General features: G+C 41.2%; 1 protein-coding gene across 2 annotated transcripts in view; it reads left to right on the top strand.

Annotated features, from left to right (window-relative positions):
• Positions 1 to 22,901, top strand: part of TEC (tec protein tyrosine kinase) — a 63,587-nt gene that overhangs the window by 14,036 nt on the left and 26,650 nt on the right. Inside the window, exons 1-2 of one of the 2 annotated variants that reach the window (XM_061991721.1) lie at positions 215 to 301; positions 17,424 to 17,603. In XM_061991721.1, the coding sequence (XP_061847705.1) occupies positions 17,469 to 17,603 (135 nt within the window). In that variant the 5' untranslated portion in view covers positions 215 to 301; positions 17,424 to 17,468. Of the gene's footprint in view, positions 1 to 214; positions 302 to 17,423; positions 17,604 to 22,901 lie in introns of those variants that run through there. The other variant, XM_061991722.1, reaches the window with a different exon arrangement.

Consider the following 22,901-nt stretch of genomic DNA (forward strand, 5'->3'; position numbering starts at 1 on the left):
GGCGGGCGCGGGGGAGCGAGCTCCGGTGGGGCGGGGGAGCGAGCTCCGGTGGGGCGGGGGAGCGAGCTCCGGTGGGGCGGGGGAGCGGGCTCTGGCGCCGGGGCCACCCCCGCCGCTTCCTCGCGGGGCGCCGCGCTCGGCGGCAGAACCAGAAGGAGGAGGAGGAGGGGGAGGTGCCGTGGCCACCGCCTTCCCGGGCCGGAGCGGGGCAGCACGGTACCTCCCTCCCTCCCTCCTTCTCTCCCTCCCTCCGCGCCCCCGGCGCCAGGGTTCCTTCTGCGGCAGCTGCCGGGACGCACAGGTAGGGCAGAGCCGGGGCGGTGAGCGGCGGGGCCGTCCCTGCACAGGGAGCGCGGACGGGTTGTTGCACTGCACCGCCTGCCCGTCCCGCAGCGTGGCGGGTCCCGGTGCCCGCGGCGCCTCGCCCGGGCGGGGCGGCGGCCCGCGGAGCGCACCCGGCGGCAGCCGCTGCTGGCGGCAGAGCCCTGTGCGACAGCGCAAGAGCGGAGAGGTGTTCCTTCCTCGGCGTCCGGCTGTCACACGGTCTGTAAGCGGGAGCTGCGACCAAAGCTGTGTGTTAAGCTTTTGCTTAAGGTTGCTGTACTTTGTGTAACGGAAGACACCGTAGTACGGGCTGGCCGATCCGTTCTGAAGCTAACAGTTGTGGAGTATTTCCTTGTTTATCTGACTTTTCTTCTCCGAGTCTTTCCATATATCCCTGCAACCGCTGTGCCTTAGTAAGACTGTTCCACCTCATCCCAAGACACATTTAGTCATCCATCTGCCTTACCGCGTAGTTATCTTTTCTTGGTGGCGGATGCCCCTGTGTAGCGTCGTGCTGGGATACAGCCTACCTGTACCTCATGCAGCAGGTGACTAGATTTTCACGGTGCTTTTCTACAGGCTTCCTTTCTGTGTCCGATAACGTTGGAACCAGCAATTATTCGAACAGCAAACTGAACTTTTAGTGTAGATGTGGCCATGTGTGCTCTGCTTGGAATGACAGACATGACAAATGCTAATCTGAAATATTTAGTATTGTTTTCTGTGTTAATAAGTGAGATTGTGGCTTTTATAGGTAGAAAAACTGGCTAGCGGGAATGGAGATAAAAAGGTGTCTTGTGAGTGCTTGCTTCTGAACTATTTGTTGTCACATTAGAGTAAATGTTGCTTTAGAGTAAATGATGTTAGAGTAAATGTTAGAGTAAATTATGCTTTATCTGACTGTTTCACCTTTGATACAGCGTGGCTGCAGGATGAAGCATCACGGTTTAATTTCTCAGAGCTCTCCAGTGACTGGAAGAGGGGTTATAACTGCTGCTTTATCAATGTGGAGGGTATTTTAGGCTGTCAAAAAGCAGCACCAATAGGCTCAAAGTAACACTTAAGGGAGTACCCAAAGTCATTTTGCACATGCTCCTCTTTCCTTTGAGCACACCAGCTCTGCTGCTCGGATAACACCCCCAGTGCAGAAGAGACCCTTTAGGTCTTGTTTTGCAGGTGGTGCTCTTGTAGGTGGGGAGGTAGCTCCCAGGCAAGGTGCTACTCATAGCCCTTGGTGGTTACGATGTGTAAGGGGGCTACAGCAGGAAAGAGTCTGTCTCCTGTCAGACTTTCTGACAATAGTCTTCACAGATAGTCTTCTAGATTTTGTTTTACATGTTTTATTTGTTGAGAAATTGCATCTTACAGTAAAGTAATCACGTTTATCTCCGTGTTTAGTCATCAATGAAAAGGTGCTTAACATGTTCAGCTGTATTTGTATTTGTAACGAGCATTTTTAACCAAATGATTTCTATGTGAGCTTGCCTGCTGAAACCACTGCAAAGAGAGCAGTGTGGTTATATTTGGCACCTGCATGCTCCATCTCTTTTTTTTTTTTTAAACGAGATTCTCACAGGTGTGAAATAAAACCCAAAGCTTTGGAGTCTGCTTAGTTAAAAAAATACTACCAGATGGACTTCCATTGTGAAGTAACTCTAGTTCTCAGCTGCAAGACCCAATTTTATTAGCCCTTCAAAATTTATAGGGTTACCACCTTATTTTTTTGGATGTTACTGTAAAGTTATAAAAATCTTTAAAATCTTTTCAAACCATTGATTGTAAGGCAGCTAGAATTACATCTGAAGTTACATTTTAATTCCTAGCTGTGGGCTCAGTACTGTGGATTTGATATTGTAATGTATCCAGTAACCTGGCTGACTGCCTTGCATTGGATAAAAAGGGAGGGGAAAAAAAAGCTGATAAAACTATATCAGCTCCATATTGTTTTATCTTGCCCTGAAACAACATTGTGTTCAGAAATTATGTGTGTGGTATCCTGTAATTAAAGTTAAAATAACTGGGAAGTGCTTACTTTCACATAATTGCTTGGAAGCATCAAGAAGTCTTCCCCTTCGCCAAATGGAGCTGCAACCAGTTGTAGATTTAATTCCCTCTGTGTCATATTAGCTTAAAAACTGGATACACAAGATAAGGTGCAGAATGGTGTAAATTTCACACAAATATTTATATCTCAAATATGCAAAACATTTTTTGTTTCTTAGACAATGGAAGTCTGTGCTTCCTGCTGTCAATGCAAAGATCGTGGCAAAAGTGTCTTTAGCCTCTGTTAGCCATTGAACTCTAAGATGTTTTTCTACTTTTGCTTGTTTTCACTATTTTTCAGTAACCTGTTACCTTTTCACCGCTGAACTTGGAAGTATGCTTAAATGAAGGCAAGTTCAGCTATGTCAAAGAATCCATTGAAGCAGTCTTCAATGGCTCTTCTGCAGAACTAGGATAAGAAAATAAAAATCAAAAGATAAGGAAAGCGGTACTGAAACAGTGGAGCAAAGATTGGCATGGAGAAGGCCTGAGGTTGTGGGGTTTTCTGTATTTTGAGGAACATACATGCTTCTGGAGGACTTCTTTCCTGCATTTTTGCATTTGTGCTACAGATATTTTTATTATTATTATTATTATGTAGATGCACCTATTTGTACAGCATTTTCAGTACCTTCGCTAAAAAGTTACAGCAATGGTCAGTCGGTTGTTGCACTGTGGCAGTTGGAGTGATGATGTTGTATTGAGTGACCTGCTTTCCAGCTTAGCTTCCACCATTATGTGTAAGGCAAGGGAAGGACTCTCATGACGCTGATTGAAGCCTTGCAGCCTGACAGACCTCCTTCTCACTGCAGAAAGATTGGCCTGATTTATCTTAATTCTCCAGGTCAGGGCCTTGTGCTAGCACTAAGCATTAGAGATATGACTGATACAATGGAGCACAGGTCTCTAGAAACCAGTGAAATGGCACCTGCATTGTAACAAATGGTCAATTAGGTTTCAAGAAACATATTTTTGTTGACAGAAGGTTTTACTTCTAAAAGGCAAGTTACCAGTTTGCTCCATTGACCCTCAGATTTTTGGTCTGGTTTTCAGAGTGTGTTTTCTGAAGGAAAAAGCATTAGAAAAGAAAGCAATGGTGAGGTAACCTAGTGTTTGAGGAGACATACATACCCTTTGTATGCCATGGCAGAAGAGGAACTGGGGAGCAAAGGCTTGTGATTGACCACTGCCCTGTGGCTATTACGGCTCCGGCAGTTCTCAGTCATCCTCTGCCCCAGCTCAATTGCACAGACTGTGATTCAGAGTCAGGGAAAATACCATGTGAGATAAAACCCTAAAAAACAGATGGACTTTTTTTAATGTGTGGTGAGATATATCTCATCGTAGGAGATGCTTTGGGGGGAGGGGAGTGGGTTTTTACAATTTCCTGAAGATGGGATGGAGTAAGGAGAATTTCGGTCCTTGCAAGTGCCATGAAGTGGCCACTGTGTTCAAATTAGGATCATGAAATCTCTGGAAGAGTAGCAGAAGCCTCCTGGGAATAGGTCTGCCCATCACCATCAGGGCTTACCTTCCTTAGGAAGAAGGTCATCACCCAAAAGGAATCTTTGGTTTTGACAATATCCCAAAATTTAGTAGGAAAACGACATTGCTGAAAAGATGCATCTCGATTGGATTACTCTGTTTTGGGCAGTTCACTAAAGCTCATGCCTAGCTTAGTATGGTCTTAACTTTGATACTGTGGTCAGGAGAGATGGTTTTCAGGAGCCTGCCACATGGAGACAAGTTATTCTGGAAAAGCTTGAGCCTGGCTGGCATGCAAGAGCTGCTCCCCATCTGCCGAGGGCAGCCATGGGATTTGGCTCTTGGCCACATTTGCAGTCGCAGCCCCTCTTTTGAAGTACAGCAGCAGGCTGCCAATGAGGCTGCCCTATTGCAGCTCTTAAGTTAAAAATCCCATGCAACATTTAACAAATGCAGGAAAAAGGAAAGAATTTGAAAAGATTGCAGTGTGGAGGTACATGGCACCTGGGTGAACACTTTCTTGGCACTCCTGCTTTTCCTTGTTCACACTTCTCTTATCAGCAGATGTATGAACGGGTACCACTTTGCCACATGTAGAGTATAACTTCGTGTATGCTCAAGTGGGTCACAGTGAAGTTTCCTGTTAAGAGGGGTTTTGTTCAGCGCTGTGCCTAATACTAGCTGTGATTTGATTAAATTTTAAGAATGCTTCAGATCTTGTTTCCACGTGAATGTGGGCCAGAAAAAAAATTTCTTTGGCTGGTACAGGAACTGGGGTTCCTCCTTCTGAACCAGGATCCAGGCAGAACACTGGGACTCTGCCTTGATGAAGAGTGCACTGTTCCCTGTCACATTAGACTGAGACTAATTTCTGACCATTTATGCTTATTAAACAAAGACTTATTTTTTTCATCTCCATGGGATAGCCACATAACTTTCCATCAGTCATATGCAGGTGATGACCGTCCTTTGGTTTAAGCTGAACACAATGTATATTGTAACTCTTGTCCTAGGCAGCCCTGTGCAGAAATATCCTTGTCAGTTTCTCTGCTAGCCTGCAGAATAATTAAAATCAAATTTTTAGTGTATTCAGGGTTGCTCCTTATTCTATGAATTACAGAATGTCCCATAGCACAGGCTCAATCTTTCTGGTGGAAAGAATAAGTGTGCTTGTGTTCCACTCCCTCCCAGCCCCCTGAACCATTATGAGCATCTCCTCCCAACTGAAGTTGCAAACCACTGCCATTCCCAGTGCCATGGTGGGAGAAGAGAGAGGACTGAGTTGAGATAAATGGTCCACTTTTTCTGCCCCACAGGAGATCGTGCAAACTGGTAATCTTAAATATGCTTTGGGATCTTTTGGAAGTAAAGTTGCTACCTAAACCGTATCCAGCAAAGATGCCTAAACCAACATTTTTTAACACAAAGAAATCTATCAATTGAGTTTTAATAGTATTTGGTTCAAAACTGCCATTGCAAATTCAATTCAGCTCACTTATGCATAATGCATTATAAGATATGTTTAGTTATGTAGCTACATGTAGTTTTGTTTTCTCATTAGGCCACTGTTTCATCGAGACCATGACTGCTAGGGCTGTTTCAGTTTGCTTTGTCATGGCAGGCTCTGAAGATTAACTCATCGTCAGTGCTGAAGGCTGGCGTCAGGCTTGCATTTCAGGTGACCTCTCATTCATCTTCAGTGGTACTTGAACAGAATGTGTCTGTTGGCAGGAGGCATATTTACAGCTCTGGTGTGTTAGATCCACTAGTGTGGATTCTACTTAGATGTCTTTGTCCCTTTTTTAACTTTTAATCCTTATCATAACATACATGTGGTTCAAGCACAGAGCAACACAGAAACTGAAAGACTTTGCTAGCTGACTAAAGGGAATAAAAATTTCTGAAAGTACAGTCCTCCATGTAGCTAGACATGCATAAAGCATGAGAACATGAAATTTTGTCTGGCAGCATTACCTCTACAATTCTGAGTGCAATTAAGTGATAATTCTTGCACTAAGAGTCACATTATCCCATCTCAGTCAAACAAGGGTGTGGTATGATGGTGAAGGAATTTTATTTCATTTATGTGAAATTTTCCTTGTAACCTATCCAGCATAACAGAGTGAGAGAGTCTGGAATCAGTAGATAAGAATGCTGACCTTGCCAACTCCACTGCTTTGGTATGAATACCCCTGAATTGCCAAACGTAGGAACGGTAGTGCAAGATCTCAGATGAAATGTAAATGGTTATTCATTTCAGGTTCAGTCTCTTGTGCTCATTTTGTAGCAGAGAGGACATATCTTAGTGAAAATGATGCAAGAGAAACTTGACAAACAGGAACTTGTTTCCTGTCCACTACTTGCTGCCTTGGATTTTTTCTCATACACAGAAGGCAATTCTGATCTGTAACTTTAGGTGTATCAGTAATATGTGTGAGTTTTGGGGCTAGTCAGTTACTCAGTAGGTGCCAAAAAGCAACAGTTGTGAACTGCCCTTATAATACTTCCTCAAAATAAAGACTTTGAGGGGAAATATACTCATTAGTCAACATGGATGCCAACACATGAGTTGTGGTCAGTAGTTCATCATCTGAGTCAACTTCACAGCTTTGTCTTCAGCTGAAATTCCCCAGTTTATTATTGAAGTGTTTCTTACTGTGTAGCTTCCATGTAGTCTGCCAGGTGCTTGTTTCTGTCTCTATTTAAAACCAGATATTCTTATTAATGGCCCTATTAATAAGTGTGTTTAAACATAGTATAGTTTCTGGTATACTTGATTTGAACTAAACAGCTATTATAATGAGCGGGGGAAAAAGGCATGTTATGTAAATCTTTCGTATATATTGCCAGTATTTTTCCACATAGCATATAGTTACATGAGCTGTGCCTTTGCATGGCTAAGTTTGTTAAAAGCACAATACTGGTGTACAGATGTTGAAAATGCTGCTGGTGGAGCGTATGGGGCATTCAGGAGCTGCACTTAATCTCTTGCTCACAGGCGGATGAGGAGTACAGTCAGTTATCACAGATTGTCTCTGGAGCTCTTTCCACTCAGGGAAACGACTTCTCACACTCTTGTCCTGCTCCAGCGTGGGGTCCCTGTGATGGAGAACTTCATGCCTCCCAATTTAACTGCTTCCAGTGGGCACACGAATTCTTCACAAATTGCTCCAGTGTGTGTCCCTTCCACTGGGTGCAGTCCTTCAGGAACAAACTGCTCCTGTGTGGGTCCCTTATGGGGTCACAAGTCCTGACGGCAAACCTGCTCCAGTGTGGGCTCCTCTCTCCATGGGTTCCCAGGTCCTGCCAGGATCTTGCTCTAGTGTGGGCTTCCCACAGGGTCACAGTCTCCTCCAGGCATCCACCAACTCCAGGCTGCAGGTGGTTCTCTGCTCCTCCGTGGCTGCAGGGGGACAGACAGCCTCACCATGGGCCGTACCAGGGGCTGTAGGGGAACCTCTGCTCTGGTGCCTGTGGCACCTCCTCTCCCTTCTTCTTCACTTACCTTGGTGTCTGCAAAGCTGTTGCTCTCACATTCTCACTCCTGTCTTCTCCTGCAGTTTGTTTCCTGCACAGTAGCTTTCTTCCCCTTCTCAAATACATTATCCCAGAGGCACTACCACCATCACTGATGGACTCGGCCTTGGCCAGCTGTGGGTCCACCTTGGAGCTGACCGCCATTGGCTCTATCAGACACAGGGGAAGCTTCTAGCAGCTTCTCACAGAGGTGACCCATACAGTCCCTCCTTGTATCAAAACCTTGCCATGCAAACGCGATACATGAGATAAAGAGCTGTAGCCTGATATATGTTTGGGAAATGGTACTTTCCCTGAAGAAGTAAAAAGTTCCTTTACAATTCTTGTGAATAAAAGTGCAAAAAAGTGTGTGACAGGTTGCTTCCCAAGTATAAACTGCAAGTATATCGTTGATGTTTGCAGGATGTCCTAAAACCAAATGCTGCTTCGTGTCAATTAAAATTTGAGGAACTTCTCCAAATAAACTCATCTCACTAATTGTACTGCTGGCTGGCATGTTGCAAGGGTGAACTGTTACATTTTTGAGTACTGTAGAATCATTACACATGGTCTAGCAGGACGCCAGCAGACTGCATAGTCTGAGTTCTTGTAACTTAAGGCTGGCTATTGAAGATGGATTTCAAAATCTATGTATCCCTGTCACTGGATTTTCTGCAGATTAGAGGTGCTCTGTGACCAACTGTACTTCTACATATGCAGGGCATGTCAGGTCATTTAAGAGTAGCCTGGGACAGAGAGTGGTTGTGGTAAAGTCAAACTTGATACCTGCTTCTACTTTGTGTGGGACATACCTACAGACCACTGCTAGGTACTGTTTTGAGACATGGAAGAAATATCTTTAACTCATAAAACCTTTATCAAACTTAATCAAACCAATCCAGTTCATGACTTCTTTTTTTTTTTTTAATTGTATGTCAACCCAGGAAAATGTGACTCAGTAAGGGACTTAGGCTTGTCTGATTTTTTCCATGGAATTCAGGTGAGAAACTAGCAACAAGTGGGTTTCTCTGTGTTTTTTCCATGGAATTCAGGTGAGGAAAGCTAGCAACAAGCTGGTTAGAATTACAAGCAGGTGCAGCAGAATCTGTACCTGAACAAGTAATTCCAGAGTAGGGTTTAGTAGTGCAAGCCATCAGGAGCCAAGCTAGGATTTCTGTGGCTTCAGCTGTGCCATATAGATGTACCAGTGGCACTTCTCCATGTCAGTCCTTTGGTGAAGAGAACAGCCTCTTAGGCAATGTATGTTCAAGCCAGGAAACCTTTCTTACAGCATTTCTTATTGAGTTTTCTTGGTACCTTTTAAAATGATCACAGGTAATGATCTGGAAGGCTGAGTGCTGCTTTTATGTGTTGAAATATTATGGTAGGAGATTGATTTCAGCTCCAGAATGAATGGGTGATGCTAGATGTTTCACTGTACTGGTGTCACTTGACCTGTCTGCTGGCAGTGCAGAAAGACTTAACTTTAGTAGTTGGAGAACAAGGGGTTTTTTAGTAGTCAAAGAACAAGTAGTTGTTTAGCAGAAAAAGTTCATCTCAGATTGTTTGGAAAGAGAAGTAACTGAGGAAGTATTAGTCATTCCCTGTGCATAAAGCAAGTCATGGTTTGTATGTATTACAGTATTTTAGTTAGACCAAAAAAGAGTGTCTTCAATACTGAAACACAACAAAAATAAGCTCAATTTAATACATTATGTATTCACTTGAGATTGTATAACAAATTGAGATTATGAAGAAAGTGAATTAAACTGAGTACTGTAATGAAAAAGAACGATAGCCTCAGGCACCGCTGACTTTTTTCTTTTTTCTTTTTTTTCCCCTTCTCTTACTCATAGATGTACTCTTCTTAGATTTGCAGTTTTGTGTATGGTAACAATTGACTTTCTACTTAATGATGAGCTTTAAGATCCCTCAACAGAATTAAGTTCAGCCTCTGATTTAACAGTTATTTTTCCAGCCCTCTAAATCTCCAACTTCCTGAGAAGTAGGTAAAGCTTTTGCACAAACATCGCCTATTTCCTTTGCCAACCTCATCTTCCCCCATTTCTTTAGCAAGTGGGTGTTACTGTTTCTCTTCCCTTCTTATCAGCAGTGGATGTTAAGAAAAAGGCCAAGGCAGCAGCTCTGTTTTTCTGAATGTCCACCCAGTGCCGCTAGGCCAGCGGGAGACTGGTGGAGTAGCTTGGGTCTATGTAGAAGTGAAGTAAACAGTCTTTGCTGTCTCTGAGCCTCTGCTCTTGCAAACCAGTGCCATGCTGATCTGGAGGTGGTTCTTCCATTTTCCTCTGTAACCTTGCTTGGAAAATGCTTGCCAGAAGGAGGAGAACTGTTTCCTTTCAAAACTGCATGCACATGTAAGGACTAGTATGCCACATACCCCCTCCCAGTTCAGACTCTGACCTTCCTGTTCTGTTCATGCTTTATCTTTTTCTTCTCCTCTGTCAGCTGAGGGCCAATTATATTTACGCAAGGAAACCAAACTAATATTTTCACCAGACCTTTACACTGCACAAGTGAAGAAGCATATCTCTTTATGATCTGCTTTATCTGCCCAGATGCAGTCAGACTCCTTGCAGCATCCTGAAGTGATGGCACTACAGCAGGTAAAAGAAGCTATATGTCAGCAGAAAGTTTTCACTGCACTTTATACATAGTATTTAGAAATAAAATAAACCAGAGCAACAGTGTTTGGACCTGGGAAAATTTACTGTCTCCCTTCTAAGGGTTACTATCAAATATCAGTGCATAAAAATATTAGTCAGGCTTGTCTTTGGTCCTTGTCTGAACAGTGTGGATTAGGCATCATGGAAATGGTGACAATGCTATACCAGGCAAGATGTATAGTTAGTGACAGCAGCCTCAATCAGCTGTTTGAATTTATCACTGTGATAGCATTGCTTCGCTCATTCAAAAATCAGAAATCTACCCTCAGAAAGAAGACTTTAAAAAGAAAGTGAAGTTGCTTTTTAAAATTGCCTTATCTAATTTTCATTTCCCTCTGCTTGAATCAAATCTGTGATAACTAAAACATATCTAGCTTTCTCACTTGTGATTTTTGCTAGCTGTTGCAGGAGGTTTTGTCAGAAGGCCCATCTGGGCATAAGTTTATCTCCTTGTAAAAGTTTGGTCTGTCTATGCACTAGGGCTGCCAAATATAGAAAGCTCTTGTCTGGAAGCTGTGTGACTCTAATAAACCCTGCTGACAGATAGGATATTTTAGTATATGTCAGAGTGCCTATGGCTTCTGGTGAGCTCAGAAGCACAAATTCTCTGCAGAAAACTTAAGATGGGGTTTCTTTTGTGGGAGGCACTGTTGAATTCAACTTCAAAAGCTTTTCATGGTCTACAGCAAAAGTAAGGTGGTAACTTTGGATGCTGAGTGGAATTTAATAATAATAACTAATGCTAGTAGCATTATTATGGAAGAAGTAGCAACCATTAACTGTTGTGTATGGGTTGTGCCGAGGGTGATGCAAAGCCACATTATGTACCTGATCATAGAACTATCTAATATTTTCAAATCTAAAAGACTAGAGTCTGGCAGAGTATTTGAGATTCTCTTACTGTTAAAGGTTTTCAGTGTATGGTTTTGCATACATTTTTAATTGCCTTTCTCATGAATATGGTGAATTACAACTACCCTCTGTCTATGTGTATACATATAAAGATCTCAACAACATAAACCATCAGGTTTTCATGTCATTCCTACTCTGTGAGAGAAAAAGGGAATGGATGATGGTAGGAGTTAAACTTAGAACCATAGATGATGGTGAAGGACAAAGACTTTTCACAAGCATTGAAAGCTGCAAAAACGTAAGATTGGAGATGTTACAGTGAACATCACTTTGCAGGTGCTAAATACAGTATGGGTGCAAGTTCACATTCAGAAAGATTTGCGACTCTTGGGCAGTGGGTTTTGTTTATCTTTAGTACAGAAGTGAACATGACTCTCTAGTCTTTGATGAAGTTTCAAGACGTACTCATAATACTTTTTGACTAACAAAATAAACATAGGGAGTTGGGGGTAGAATACAATGCAAGAGCCTAATACCTGCCCCTATTGGCACTAGTATTTTTTGAGGCAGTGACACATTCAAAAGCCTTTTATCTTTAGAAAGTACGGGTGGCTGAGTGTGCAGAAAATCAACAGCTGAGAAAACTTTTGGATTGGGCTACTTTACTGATGTTTCAAATTCCTTTTTTTTGTGCCTTGGTTTCCTGTGTCCCAAACTAAGGTTCGGCTTTAGTTTCTTCAAAGAACATTGCAAATGCTAAAGAGGTTTTTTCATCTGTATAAAATGAAGGCAATACGGTCAGTACAAGTTCGTAGGTATTGCAGAAGTTTTATGTGAAAGAAGTAAGAAAAGCTACAAATATTCAACTCTAGAGGAATGAATAAAAATGCAAGAAATTGCTGACAATAGTGAAAATTGATCAGTCCATCCTTTCTATAGTATCCCATAGTGCTGCCAACTCAGAGTTAGCAGTAAATAATTGAAATTTAAAAAATACCCATGTCAACATATTATCTACATCATAGATAGTAACAGTGTCATTTTAGTTTCATAAAGCAAAGATTCCTTTCCTAAATAATTTATTCACGAGGGAGTTGGAATGGTGCACTATAAAGCTCTGAAAGGATAACTTTGCATTGTACGGCTTACAGGAGGTCACAATAAAGAACAGTAGCTGAGTTTACAAATAATTCAGAGACTCGTACGTGTCATTCTCCTAAATCAGAATTCATCATTGTAAGGGGAAAGAGATCTTCTTGATGCTCTTAACGTTTTTTTTTTTTCCTGGGCTGTTCTTTGCGCTTTGCCTCTGCATTTGTCATGGTTGATGAGTTGATGGTCCAGTTTGGTGTGATGAGTCACCTCTATGCTAGCTGACTATCACTTTTTCAGCATTGTTTCCTTTATTTAGTCTGGCTACTAAAGTTGTGATGCTAAAAGGAAACAAATGCTGTGTTTTGTAAAATATAGTGAGTCTGTTTCTAAGGAATTTTGGAAAACCTGGGCTAGTTGCAATGCAATTATCCTGTGTGTATACTTGAGTGGCTTTCAGTTGAACAAAGGGTATTTTGCAACATCACATGGTTATCTCAGAATCTCCAGTCCAGGAGTTGTCACTGAGTTGCCCTTTAGCCTGTTTACTTTTTAACCTGAATTTAGTGCAGGCAAATATGAATTTTATTTTCATGGGGTCTGATTATATGTAAAATTAGCCAGTTCGTCTTTCTCTGGCTTTCAAACAGAAACTTTGGTTTTGCAAACCTTTGGGTATAATTTTGTAATCTATCTAAAGGTAGCCCCTTCAAATTGCAATTCTCTCAAAAAAAAGAAAGGCTTGCATGTGATAGAAGTTGTGTCTGAGAGTCTGCTGTTAAAAAAAAAGAAGGAAAAAACCCAAATCCAAGTATTTTTTCTTTTTCTGGCATATGATACATTTGGAATATCATTAGAGTATTTGTCCCCTCAATTGCAATTTAAAAGTTACAATAGATTATGCTAAGGAATATTTTTCTGTATTTGTGTTTCTGTGAAATTTATCTTTTGAACAGGGATTAATAACAATTGTCTTTTATTCGGTTGCCTTTGAGTTTGAGTCTGCAACATTAGATGTGAAGCAAAAAGGCTTTTCTATGGTATGAAGCACAAGAGCAGATGCTGCAATCCTTGCTTACACTGAGTAGTAATTATTCAAATAAGCCCATGCTTGGTATTCATGCGTGTAACTATTCACATTTAGCTCGGTTTGTAGTCTCATGATAGAGCAACAGCAGCTTCAGCAGAAAAACAAGGATAAGGAGTTCTCCTTTTCTTCTTCCTTCTGCACTGTTTCTTCTCTCTACCCAGAGCTGCAGCATGCTGCACATTCACTTAGCCCATGGCAGCCATTTGCAGGGACACGTTGTGAACTTCATCAGGTAATTGATCTGAATTAATTAAAAAAGTGTTTAAATAATTCTGGAAGAGTTACAGGTTTGAGTCAGAATTACAAGATACCGCCTGTGTACTTAAATTTGACATTTTGATTAAAAAAATAGTGAACATTACATCATTTTAATTAATATACTGTACAAGGCGATATGTTCAATGTTAAATATGCAGACCTGGAACTGTTACCAGTTTGAATTGATAGATCCATAATCTGACAAAGAGCAGTTGTGCAGGATGCATAAGACCCAAGTCAGAAAGCTGAGGATATCGATTTCGTGGAGGGATTGTCTCTGTTGAATGACAGTCTATCACCTTGGCATTACGGCTTTGCACTGACGAACCCAAATTCCTTGGTAAATATTGCCATCACTAAGGAGGAGTTGAAACTCAGACAACAGAGTTCTAGTTTGATTTTTATTTTTGTTTTCAGCCACAGATCAATGTTTTCTAATTATGTTTAGCTTATGACTGTTGTAATAAGTGTGTTTTTCAGAATGCCTTTCTTTTCATCTTCACCACTTGATGACTATGTGTTATACAAAGCTCCGTACCATAAAAAGTGCCACTTACTTAATGCGTTTGGATCAGGGAAGCCCTGGTCAGGCTGGGATGCACATTCTCTTTTTTACTCACTAGAACTTCCACTGGGACTTTCGTATATTTATTCAAATGTTTGAATGTTACCTGTGCTTACCGACTGGCTTATGGTGACTAATTGTTTCAATAAACAAACGCAACCCAGGAGCTGGTAATGAGAATCAGGAGACATACAGGCAGCGTTGCAACTGCTAGAGCTACCTTATCACTTAGTGCCTCAGTTTCCCCCGTGAAAACACGGGAAGTTGGCATGCATAAGAAAGTCTGTCTACAAGTAGAAACTTACTTTGTACATCTTGACCAATATTGAATTGATAGATTTATTGTAACAGTTGTTCTCATTTATTTTGGGAAAGGTGTGGGGTGACTTTTCGGCCATACAGGGCTAATGTTTGTATAATGTGAAGGTGGGCAGTACAAGTACTTTTCGATACTTAATAATGTTTTCCCAGCCTAATAAAAGCTGAGAATCTGTAACTCTTTCTGATTTTGGTCATAATTCTGAGTACTCAGCATCTTTGCAAACTAGATCATATTTGTTGTCACGTAACCAAGGTTGGCAGGGAACAGGGCAAGTCCTTGGCAGGAGTGATACTGTGAAAAGTTTTGATGGGCGGCAGCATAAAACAAGAGAACAATGTGTCATGCAAACAGCTTCATGTCCTGAAAAATGATATGGAAGCAATGGAATATTTGGGGTGGAAGTGCATAAAGCTGGCTGTTACAGGTGCTTCTCAATGAGTTCTCGCAGTTTTAGAAAGGAACTTTAAGAATAATAGGCGAGAGTTCAGTTGTCCTGAACCTGATTTATGAAAACAGAAATGTGGCTAGAGCTGTTGGCTTAGAGAAAAAAACAAACCAAACAGTTTTCTGTGACTGAATGGCGCTTCAAAGGCTGATCTTCTGACTTGGGAAACTGGTTCTAATCTGCAGAGATAAATCAGTGTATCAACAAAGTACAGATATTGACCAATTATGTTATTGACGTTTTTAGTTTTTAATGCTGATTTTATCAAAACTATTTCTGTTTTATTTCTTCTATAATGTTAATGTGACTAAAGAGGGCTCGTAGAGAAATGACGTATTTTGGCATCATCAGGATTGAGATTTGAACTTGTAGTTAGCTTTGAATTCTTCGTCTGTTCTCTAGTATGGCACTTGCGATCTCCAAGATCACGATTTCTAAGATGGATAATAATTATGTTATACTTAAGTGCCAACAGAGAATCTCTACCATAGAGAACAGAGCTGGGAAGAGCCTGTGATGAGAACCCTTTGTAATGTTGAGTGCGTTAAGCTGATCTGAAAGTTAATGCTGACTTACAATTCTTTGAACTATGCTTGTAGTTTCAGTTCATGGTAGTATCCTTCACTTTGCCATTACCTTTAAGTTGACTAATTTATTTATAGAAGGGCAACAAAATAGAATTGGACAGCTTTAGTAACTAAAGAATGCTCTCATGGCAATCAGTAATTTAAAAAGATCGGTCTTCTTCCCAGGAATGCAACGTGACAGATAACCAACAAAATGTATGCTTGTTTGGTATATTGGAAGAAGAGGAAAAGAAAAAAGAGATTAATCATTAATCATAATAATCACCATTTCCAACCCTATTATACTCTTATGCTCCTAACCTGGTCTTATTTTGTAGTTTCATGTAAACTACAGACTAATTTTTTAGCATATGCAGAGGTATACCTTGAAAAGAAAAGAATGTTTTAAAGCAGTAAACAACTACATCCAATTGTGTAAAATGGCAGGAGTGTGGAATATGAGAGCTTAGTTGGCCAAACCAGGGAGTGAAATGCAGTGTTCGGACTAGACTGAAGGCAAAGTGTGTAATTTCATTTACTGTCACAACAAGTAATGACGTGTTTGGGAACAAAGCAAAAGGAGAGGCACTGAAGTGAACCTATTAACATTTAATTTTATTTAAACTTTATTTTTGTAAGGTACTATTGTGAAGACACCTGTGGCTTTTTAAGCTTCTCTGCACAATGCTGTGAAACACACTAATTTGTCCATACTGGTTATTTTGCCCGCAGAGAAAAAAATGTACATACATTTCCCCAGTAGTAAATAGGTGCATAAATTAAGCCTTGTGAGAAAGCAAAAAAGGTTATTGGTTTGGGGTTTTTTTAGTAGGTTGAAGGGATATTCCGTACCAGTACCAACATCTGCTGGGCTTCAGCTTGATTATCCCCCCACCCCTTCCACTCATACACACATTTGAGAAGATATTTGTGGTCACTGGCATTTCAGCAGATACTGTTGTTCTTTCTTCAAGCCATGGCTTCAGCCTACAGCCAAGCTGCTCCAGCCTGAGCTGTGGTCAAGGTCAGTGCCTGCAGAAAGCCCTGGTTTCTGAGAGGGCTCAAGGCAGGAGTTGGGCAGTGCAGCTGGCAGGTCTGGCAGAACAGCCAGTAAAGGGAAAGGAGACGGGGGGGAAAAAGGTTTCTGGAACAGCTTCTCCACCACCTTTCCCACACCTTTCGTTCTTGCCTTCGTGCCACCTCACACGTTAAGCCTGTGCAGGCAGAGGTCTGTGCTGCGTGATGAAATGTCTGGGTGGATCCTCTCCCGAGCCAGCTCCCCAGCCCAGTGGGAGGGAGGAACCTTGCACCCACACAAGGCAGTGGCACGTCAGGGTGGCAGCGAGCAGATGAGGGAGGAGGTCAGCTGTGTTTGAGCCGACAGCATTCAGGACAGAGAGATTGCCTGACAATGTCTGTGGCAGGACACTGAAGATAGATTTGCAAACAAAGCAGCCGTGGGTACATTCCTTCTTATATACTCCTAAGTGTCCTACAGGTACCAATCGTGGTGTAAGATTGTAAAGCAGCTTGGCCTGACTGAGGACCAGAACTGTCAAAAGTAAATGACTTAGATTGTTGATGGTCAGCATGAAGTCTTTCTATATAGAAGATGGAGGGCATATACGTAGCACTTTCTGAAAAATAAGGTTTAGTTCATTCTTCTCAAATTGACGTCTTCTAAACAACCATTTCATTTCTGTCTTCAAATTTTCATTAGTTATAACTGGGCTGAATTTTCAAAATTGTTTTTACTGTTCCATGTCCAATTTCATATACCAATTTTTTTGCAAATGGCATTTTTATATACATAGACTTTAGCATTTAAACTTTGATATATGTTCAAACTTGTGGTGAAGAGCAGTTTTACGCTGCTGTTTGCCTGGAGCATATTTTGGCCTTCTCACTCATATTTTCTGTGATGTAGGCTAAAGTGTAATTTCATCTCAGTCAGGTACAGCTTTGGCTTCCTGGGAATGTGCCAGTGAAGCCCTCAGCTGAGCAAAGCCTGAACTTTCTTGTCTAATAATTAACCTTTTTAAACTTCTAGATGCTTACTGTGAGCTCCAGCTTTCTGTATATTCAAGTAGTTTCAGTTATAAGTTATTTTTGCCACAGAAACCTCCAGCTCTGTGATCCTCCAAAGATATCATTAACGATGAATTCTTCTCGTCTTCACAGGAACTGATATTCAATGGCTAGAAACAGAGCTGACAAGTGGCTGAAATGAATACTACTATCCTACAAGAGATTTTGATTAAAAGATCACAGCAGAAGAAGAGGACTTCTCCCTTAAACTACAAAGAGAGGCTTTTTGTACTTACAAAGTCTATGCTAACATATTATGAAGGTCGAGCAGAGGTAGGAGGCACAGATTTATACTACAAAGTGCTTTTCTTCCTATTTTGCTTTTGTATACTGTTGGCTTTTTTCCCTACCTTATATCATACTGTCAAGAGGTAATGGCCGTGGGTGGCAATGAACGTGACGTGTAGATAACTTATCAGGTGGTCAGTGTGAACTGGTTCTAATCAGAGCAGCAGTATATGGCCAGAAATAAGATAAAACAGCTTTTATAGATGGTCATCAGAGCTGATGCGTTCTGTCTCCAGAGATGAAAGACTGCCACAATCACAAAGTGGAGCAAAGGAAACAGAAGTTACATTCGTAGTTGCTTGTGGCCATGTTTACTGTGAAGGACATTACTTTCACATCTAGGAATTAAGTGAATTCAAAGAGAAGGAGCATTTGATAGGAGTACTTCATTGCAGACTAAGTTCACTAGAGATGGATCATATAACCGTGTGATTTAAATGAAGCTGGAAGCGGAAGCAGCTCATTCTGTGCACTTTCTGTGTAAATTCGGTTACATCAGAAGTCAACAGTGTAAACTAGGCAAATCCTCAGATCACCGTTTTTTCAAATGAGCTCCAGACTCAGTTTCATCAAAATCACCTGCCCCCAGAGTGCCTTGTCAAATCTTTAGTGCTGGAGGTGAGATTTTCCTCTTAACCAAGACTACTTCCCGTATTTGTCACGATGCTGAAGGGGATTAAAATGGCTGCAGTAGCTCATGAAGCATGCTCTACACCCTGTGAAGCCTTTCAACAAACAAAACTTAGTGCAGACAACTCTGCGACTTTCTGTGTTGGCTGCCTCGCCTCTGATGAAAGAAGGGGGTACAGGAGAGCTAAGGCTTGCTAAGCAGGTTTCTCTGCTGGAGCTTGCACTTGCAGTAGAGTTAAGCTCCCTTACCATGCTCCAAGACCACAGCAGTCTACTGTAGCTTCCATTCTCTGAATACCGCTTGGACATAGTCAAGGATTAAGAACAAGATGGCAGACTGGCTAAAGTTGGAAGGGACCACTGGAGGTCATCTGGTCCAAGCCTTCTACTCAAGCAGTGACACCTAGACCTGGTTGACCAGGACCATATCCAGACAGCTTTTGAGCATCTCTGTGAGTGGAGATTCCACAACCTTGCTGGGCACCCTGTGACAGTGCTGAGCCACACACTGAGGGGAAGGATTCCTACTCTCAGCCTGCTGGCAATACTTAATCTAATGCAGTCCAGGACATCATTTGCCTTCTTTGTGGCAAAGGCACGTTGCTGGCTCATGTTGTCCTTGGTGTCACCAGGACCTCCAGGTCCTTTTCTGCCAAGCTGCTTCCCAGCTGGGTGGCTCCCAGCACATATTGGTGCATAGGGTTGTTCCTCCCAGGTGCAGGGCTTTGCATGAGGTTCTTGTGAGCCCATTTCTCCAGCCTGTTGAGGTCACTCTGGATGGCAGCAGGACTCTCTAGTGTATCAGCCAGTCCCAGTTTGGTGTCATCAACAAACTCTCTGAGGATATGCTCTGTGCCATCCTCCAGGTCATTAGTGAAGATGTTGGACAGGACTGGATCCAGCACTGACCCCTGGGGTACAGCACTAGTTAGTGGCCTCCAGCCAGACTTTGTGCCACCACCCTCTGTGTCTGGCTGTTCAATCATATTTCAGTCTACCTCGGAATATGGGTTTGTGTATTTTTACTGATTGAGAAGTTAAAACATTTACCTATTTTGGAATGCCTTTTTTTAAAAATTCTTTTCTTCCCCATAGAGAACAAACAGGTTGGGACTAAGAAGCCCTCTGAAATATGTCTTGCATGTTTATTCTGTATCAGCTTACATTCAGGTAAAATAGAAATTTAACTAACAGGTTTTGCAGGTTTCATTGTCACCATTTAAGAAGTTTCCCTTTCCCATTTTACCTTTCCCCTGCAGGCTGATGTCCTTCAGCTAAAATACCTTTCTGGGAGGCTGACTGGTGGATCTGTCTGAGAGATGGTTTAAACTGGCATTTTTTTTTTGCAGTGAGATGGAGAAGAGCTGCCAATAGTGCCCTCGATTGTGCAGGAAGGGATGTCTTAAAGCATTCCAACCTAAGATAGGGACAGTTGGGGTAAAAATAGACATTACACCTATGTTAACAGTTTGCTATTGAAACAGCCAGATTCATCTTGTCCCTGTCCTAGTCTTGCAGGCCCTGTTCATCCACTTAAATTAGTCCTGACACTTCTTGGAATCCATGCTGCTCTGAAAAAAATGCTAAACAGCAGAAAGATGTTTGATCTAGTTTTATTTTTGCTGGATTAGAGTTCTGCTGGGTTAGCAAGCTGTGTTAGCTCGGAGCAGGATCTGACAAGTGCCAGAGCCAGTGCCAGAGCCAGATGGTGGAGGAGGATAGGATGCTCTGACTGTTGACATCAGCAGGTTGTTAGACTGGCTCAGCTGTATCACATAGCTTTCCAACCTCAAACTATTTTCATTTTCACTGTTCTTCCCACTTTAGATTATTTTAAACATCACTCAGCATTTTATTTTATTAACATTAATATATGAAAATAATAAGCTCTGATTTTAGAGGACACACTGAATATTTTTGTCAGCAATACTTGGTCTCTGTTTGAAAAAGAAAAGAAAAAAAATGGCTACATGACTGCGATCTCCGTGACACAGTGGTAGTTACGCCTTTGTGTCACTGAGCACCTGAAATGGAAAAAGTTTGGGGATTTTATCAGTTATTTGTATTTTGTTTAGGTTTTCTTAAGCCAGTGGTGGTGGCTGTAAATTTTCATTTGCAGTAAGACAGGTGTATGTTAATTAATTTTGAATTAATTTATATAAAATGAAAAAAAAAAATTAGAGATTAAACCAGTTTGACCATTCTGAATACTTGGAGGTTTATGGCTGAAGTAAATGTGACTGCTGTGTATGCTGATTGAACTTAAAGATACGGGATATGAGAAGATAGGTATGGACTGATTTCATTTCAGTCATAGCAATATTTGAAATCCAGACTGCTAAAATAAGAATAGAAATCCCATGCCAAGAGGATCCCACACCCTCATTTTAATCACATAACTACAGTGGTAGCAGTCCACCAAGGATGGCTGAGTTCTGCTCCTCTAGGCAAGTATATGATTCTTAGTGTGGTCGTTAGCCAAACTGAAGTCTTTTCTTGATTTTTTTCATTTTAACTTCTATGGGAATTCAATAGAGAAAATTCAAGAAGCTAGGGTTTGTGGTCACGTGAATAATCATACCACTTCCTTTTAAAAACAAGATTAAATTAAATCTCGTTAACCAGATTAGTCAATACTCTAAGCGTGGGCGAGTCAGGATCGTAAATAAGGCAACAGAATTAGATACTCGGTATGTCCGCTGACAGAAGTGGAACGTTTATGACAACAGAAAGCAGTCAACCACAGCAAGTGTCATTCTTGTGAATACTACTGAGAGATTTAGTTGACCCTGTTCTGTGCAGCCAGAGGTGGGACATCACTTGCTCTTTGACTAGAAACTATATGTTATGGAAGCGCTCTTCTCTATTTTTTCTGTCCTATGTCTTGACAAAGTGCCATATACCTACTTAGAGCAATAAACAATTATCTCATAAGCATGGCTACAAGCAACAGGCCAAAATCTTGTTTAAACTTGCTCATAACCTATTTAAATTTTTTTAATATGTGCTTTCAAGCAGCTTAGGCACCCTGTCACTGACAAAGTGCCTTCAGTGAAGCTAAAGCTGCGCTGCTACCATGAGAAGGAGAAATGTAGCTTCTGCACTTAGAAACATTGCTGGACTGTAGATCATGGAGGAGCTGCATAAACTACTGATGAAGCATAAGTACAGAATCGGTAACAAGGCCGAATTTCAAGACTGGATTCAAAGCACAGAAACCCGAGGAAGGAGAGTCATGGTTTAGGTCACCTGTGCAAAGCTCTATAATTATGAATAATGTTATTTTGTGTAGGCAGCCAATAGGACCTTGGCTTTTATGGCTTAACTTCAGGGCATTATGCTGTTTGGTAAAAAAAATGGGTGATGTATCGCCTTAAGGTTGGTTAAAAAGATGGACATAAAAAGCTTGAATGTAAAGATACCCCAAGAACTGACTGGCCTTAAGTATCACAGGGATGATTTTTTTTATTGTCAGAAAAGAGCTATATGCTGTTTAAGCTGGAAATGAATTCTTGTTCTGTCTTTCTTTCACATAAATTCTGTGGATTATAATAAATACTGGAAAATGCCACTATTGCAGATTGTGCAATTGGACTTAGAATAATTACAAACATATGAAAAGCTGAGTTAATGTTATATGTTTCATGAAACCTTTAAAGGTTTATCAACTGTAATTGTTTCTGTCTTTTTTCTCTTGCAAAAATGACTAATGAGAAGTGAATGTGGTGGATTCCATTTGTAATGAAGGCAAAAATTCATCGTAGTAAGAAATAACTGAATCAGACTACAAGCACAGAGTACTGATTCATAAAGTATAAGCATAGGGAAGGAGTAGAATTTCTTCCTATTCTGGGTGTGGAGATGTACTGTAAAACTGCATATGCTATGGTCAGAAAGACTCAAGATTTGTACAAAGTTCTCAAATACACATTGTAGACTTACCAAGACAATTTTAAGCAGATTTACGTAGACAGTAGTAAGTGTCTGTGTAAATAGACAGTGTGGAAGTGGGAAACAGTAGGCATTTTTGCACAAACTGGCCCTTGCTCTGGAGGACTCCTGCAGTGTGCTTACTGGTGTCAGCTGGAATTGCAGTGTAACTTCCAGTTCATTTGGTTGTATAGCAAAGGCATGTAGTGTTCTAAGGAGGAAAGACTAGCAAGAAATATTTCATTAGGAAATCTCTTTCCAGTTCTGTGTGGTTTGAAAACTCAGCATACTACTCCAGGTATTGCTTCTGCTGATTTTTCTGAACTATTTTTGCCCCTAGCAAAGTGAAACAATTTTGGGATAAACCTGCTTGTCTGAAAGCCAAACATTTCGTGCAGTAATAAAAAACACCCAACAAACTCACTTAAAATGTTATTGGTTATTTTTGTATTTTTTACTAGAAAAAAATAGTATGAAGTTTTAGAGTAACTTTTTCCCAATTGCTGATTTCATCTTGAAGGTACTGCATGTTGAAATCCAAGGAGACATTTGTGGAAGTAACTTCACAAATGTATGGCTTTAGGTATGTTTGGCGATATTTGTAAAAAGTGGCATCATATCTTGCATTTCAACTTAACATGCTCTGGAGTTTATTCTCTGGGGTTTTTCACACTTCCAGCTGACTCTGCTTGGAAAAAATTAACCTTAGTGTTTAATCTAGGA

The sequence above is a fragment of the Colius striatus genome, chromosome 3, assembly GCF_028858725.1.
Source record: "Colius striatus isolate bColStr4 chromosome 3, bColStr4.1.hap1, whole genome shotgun sequence".
Lineage (NCBI taxonomy): Eukaryota > Metazoa > Chordata > Aves > Coliiformes > Coliidae > Colius > Colius striatus.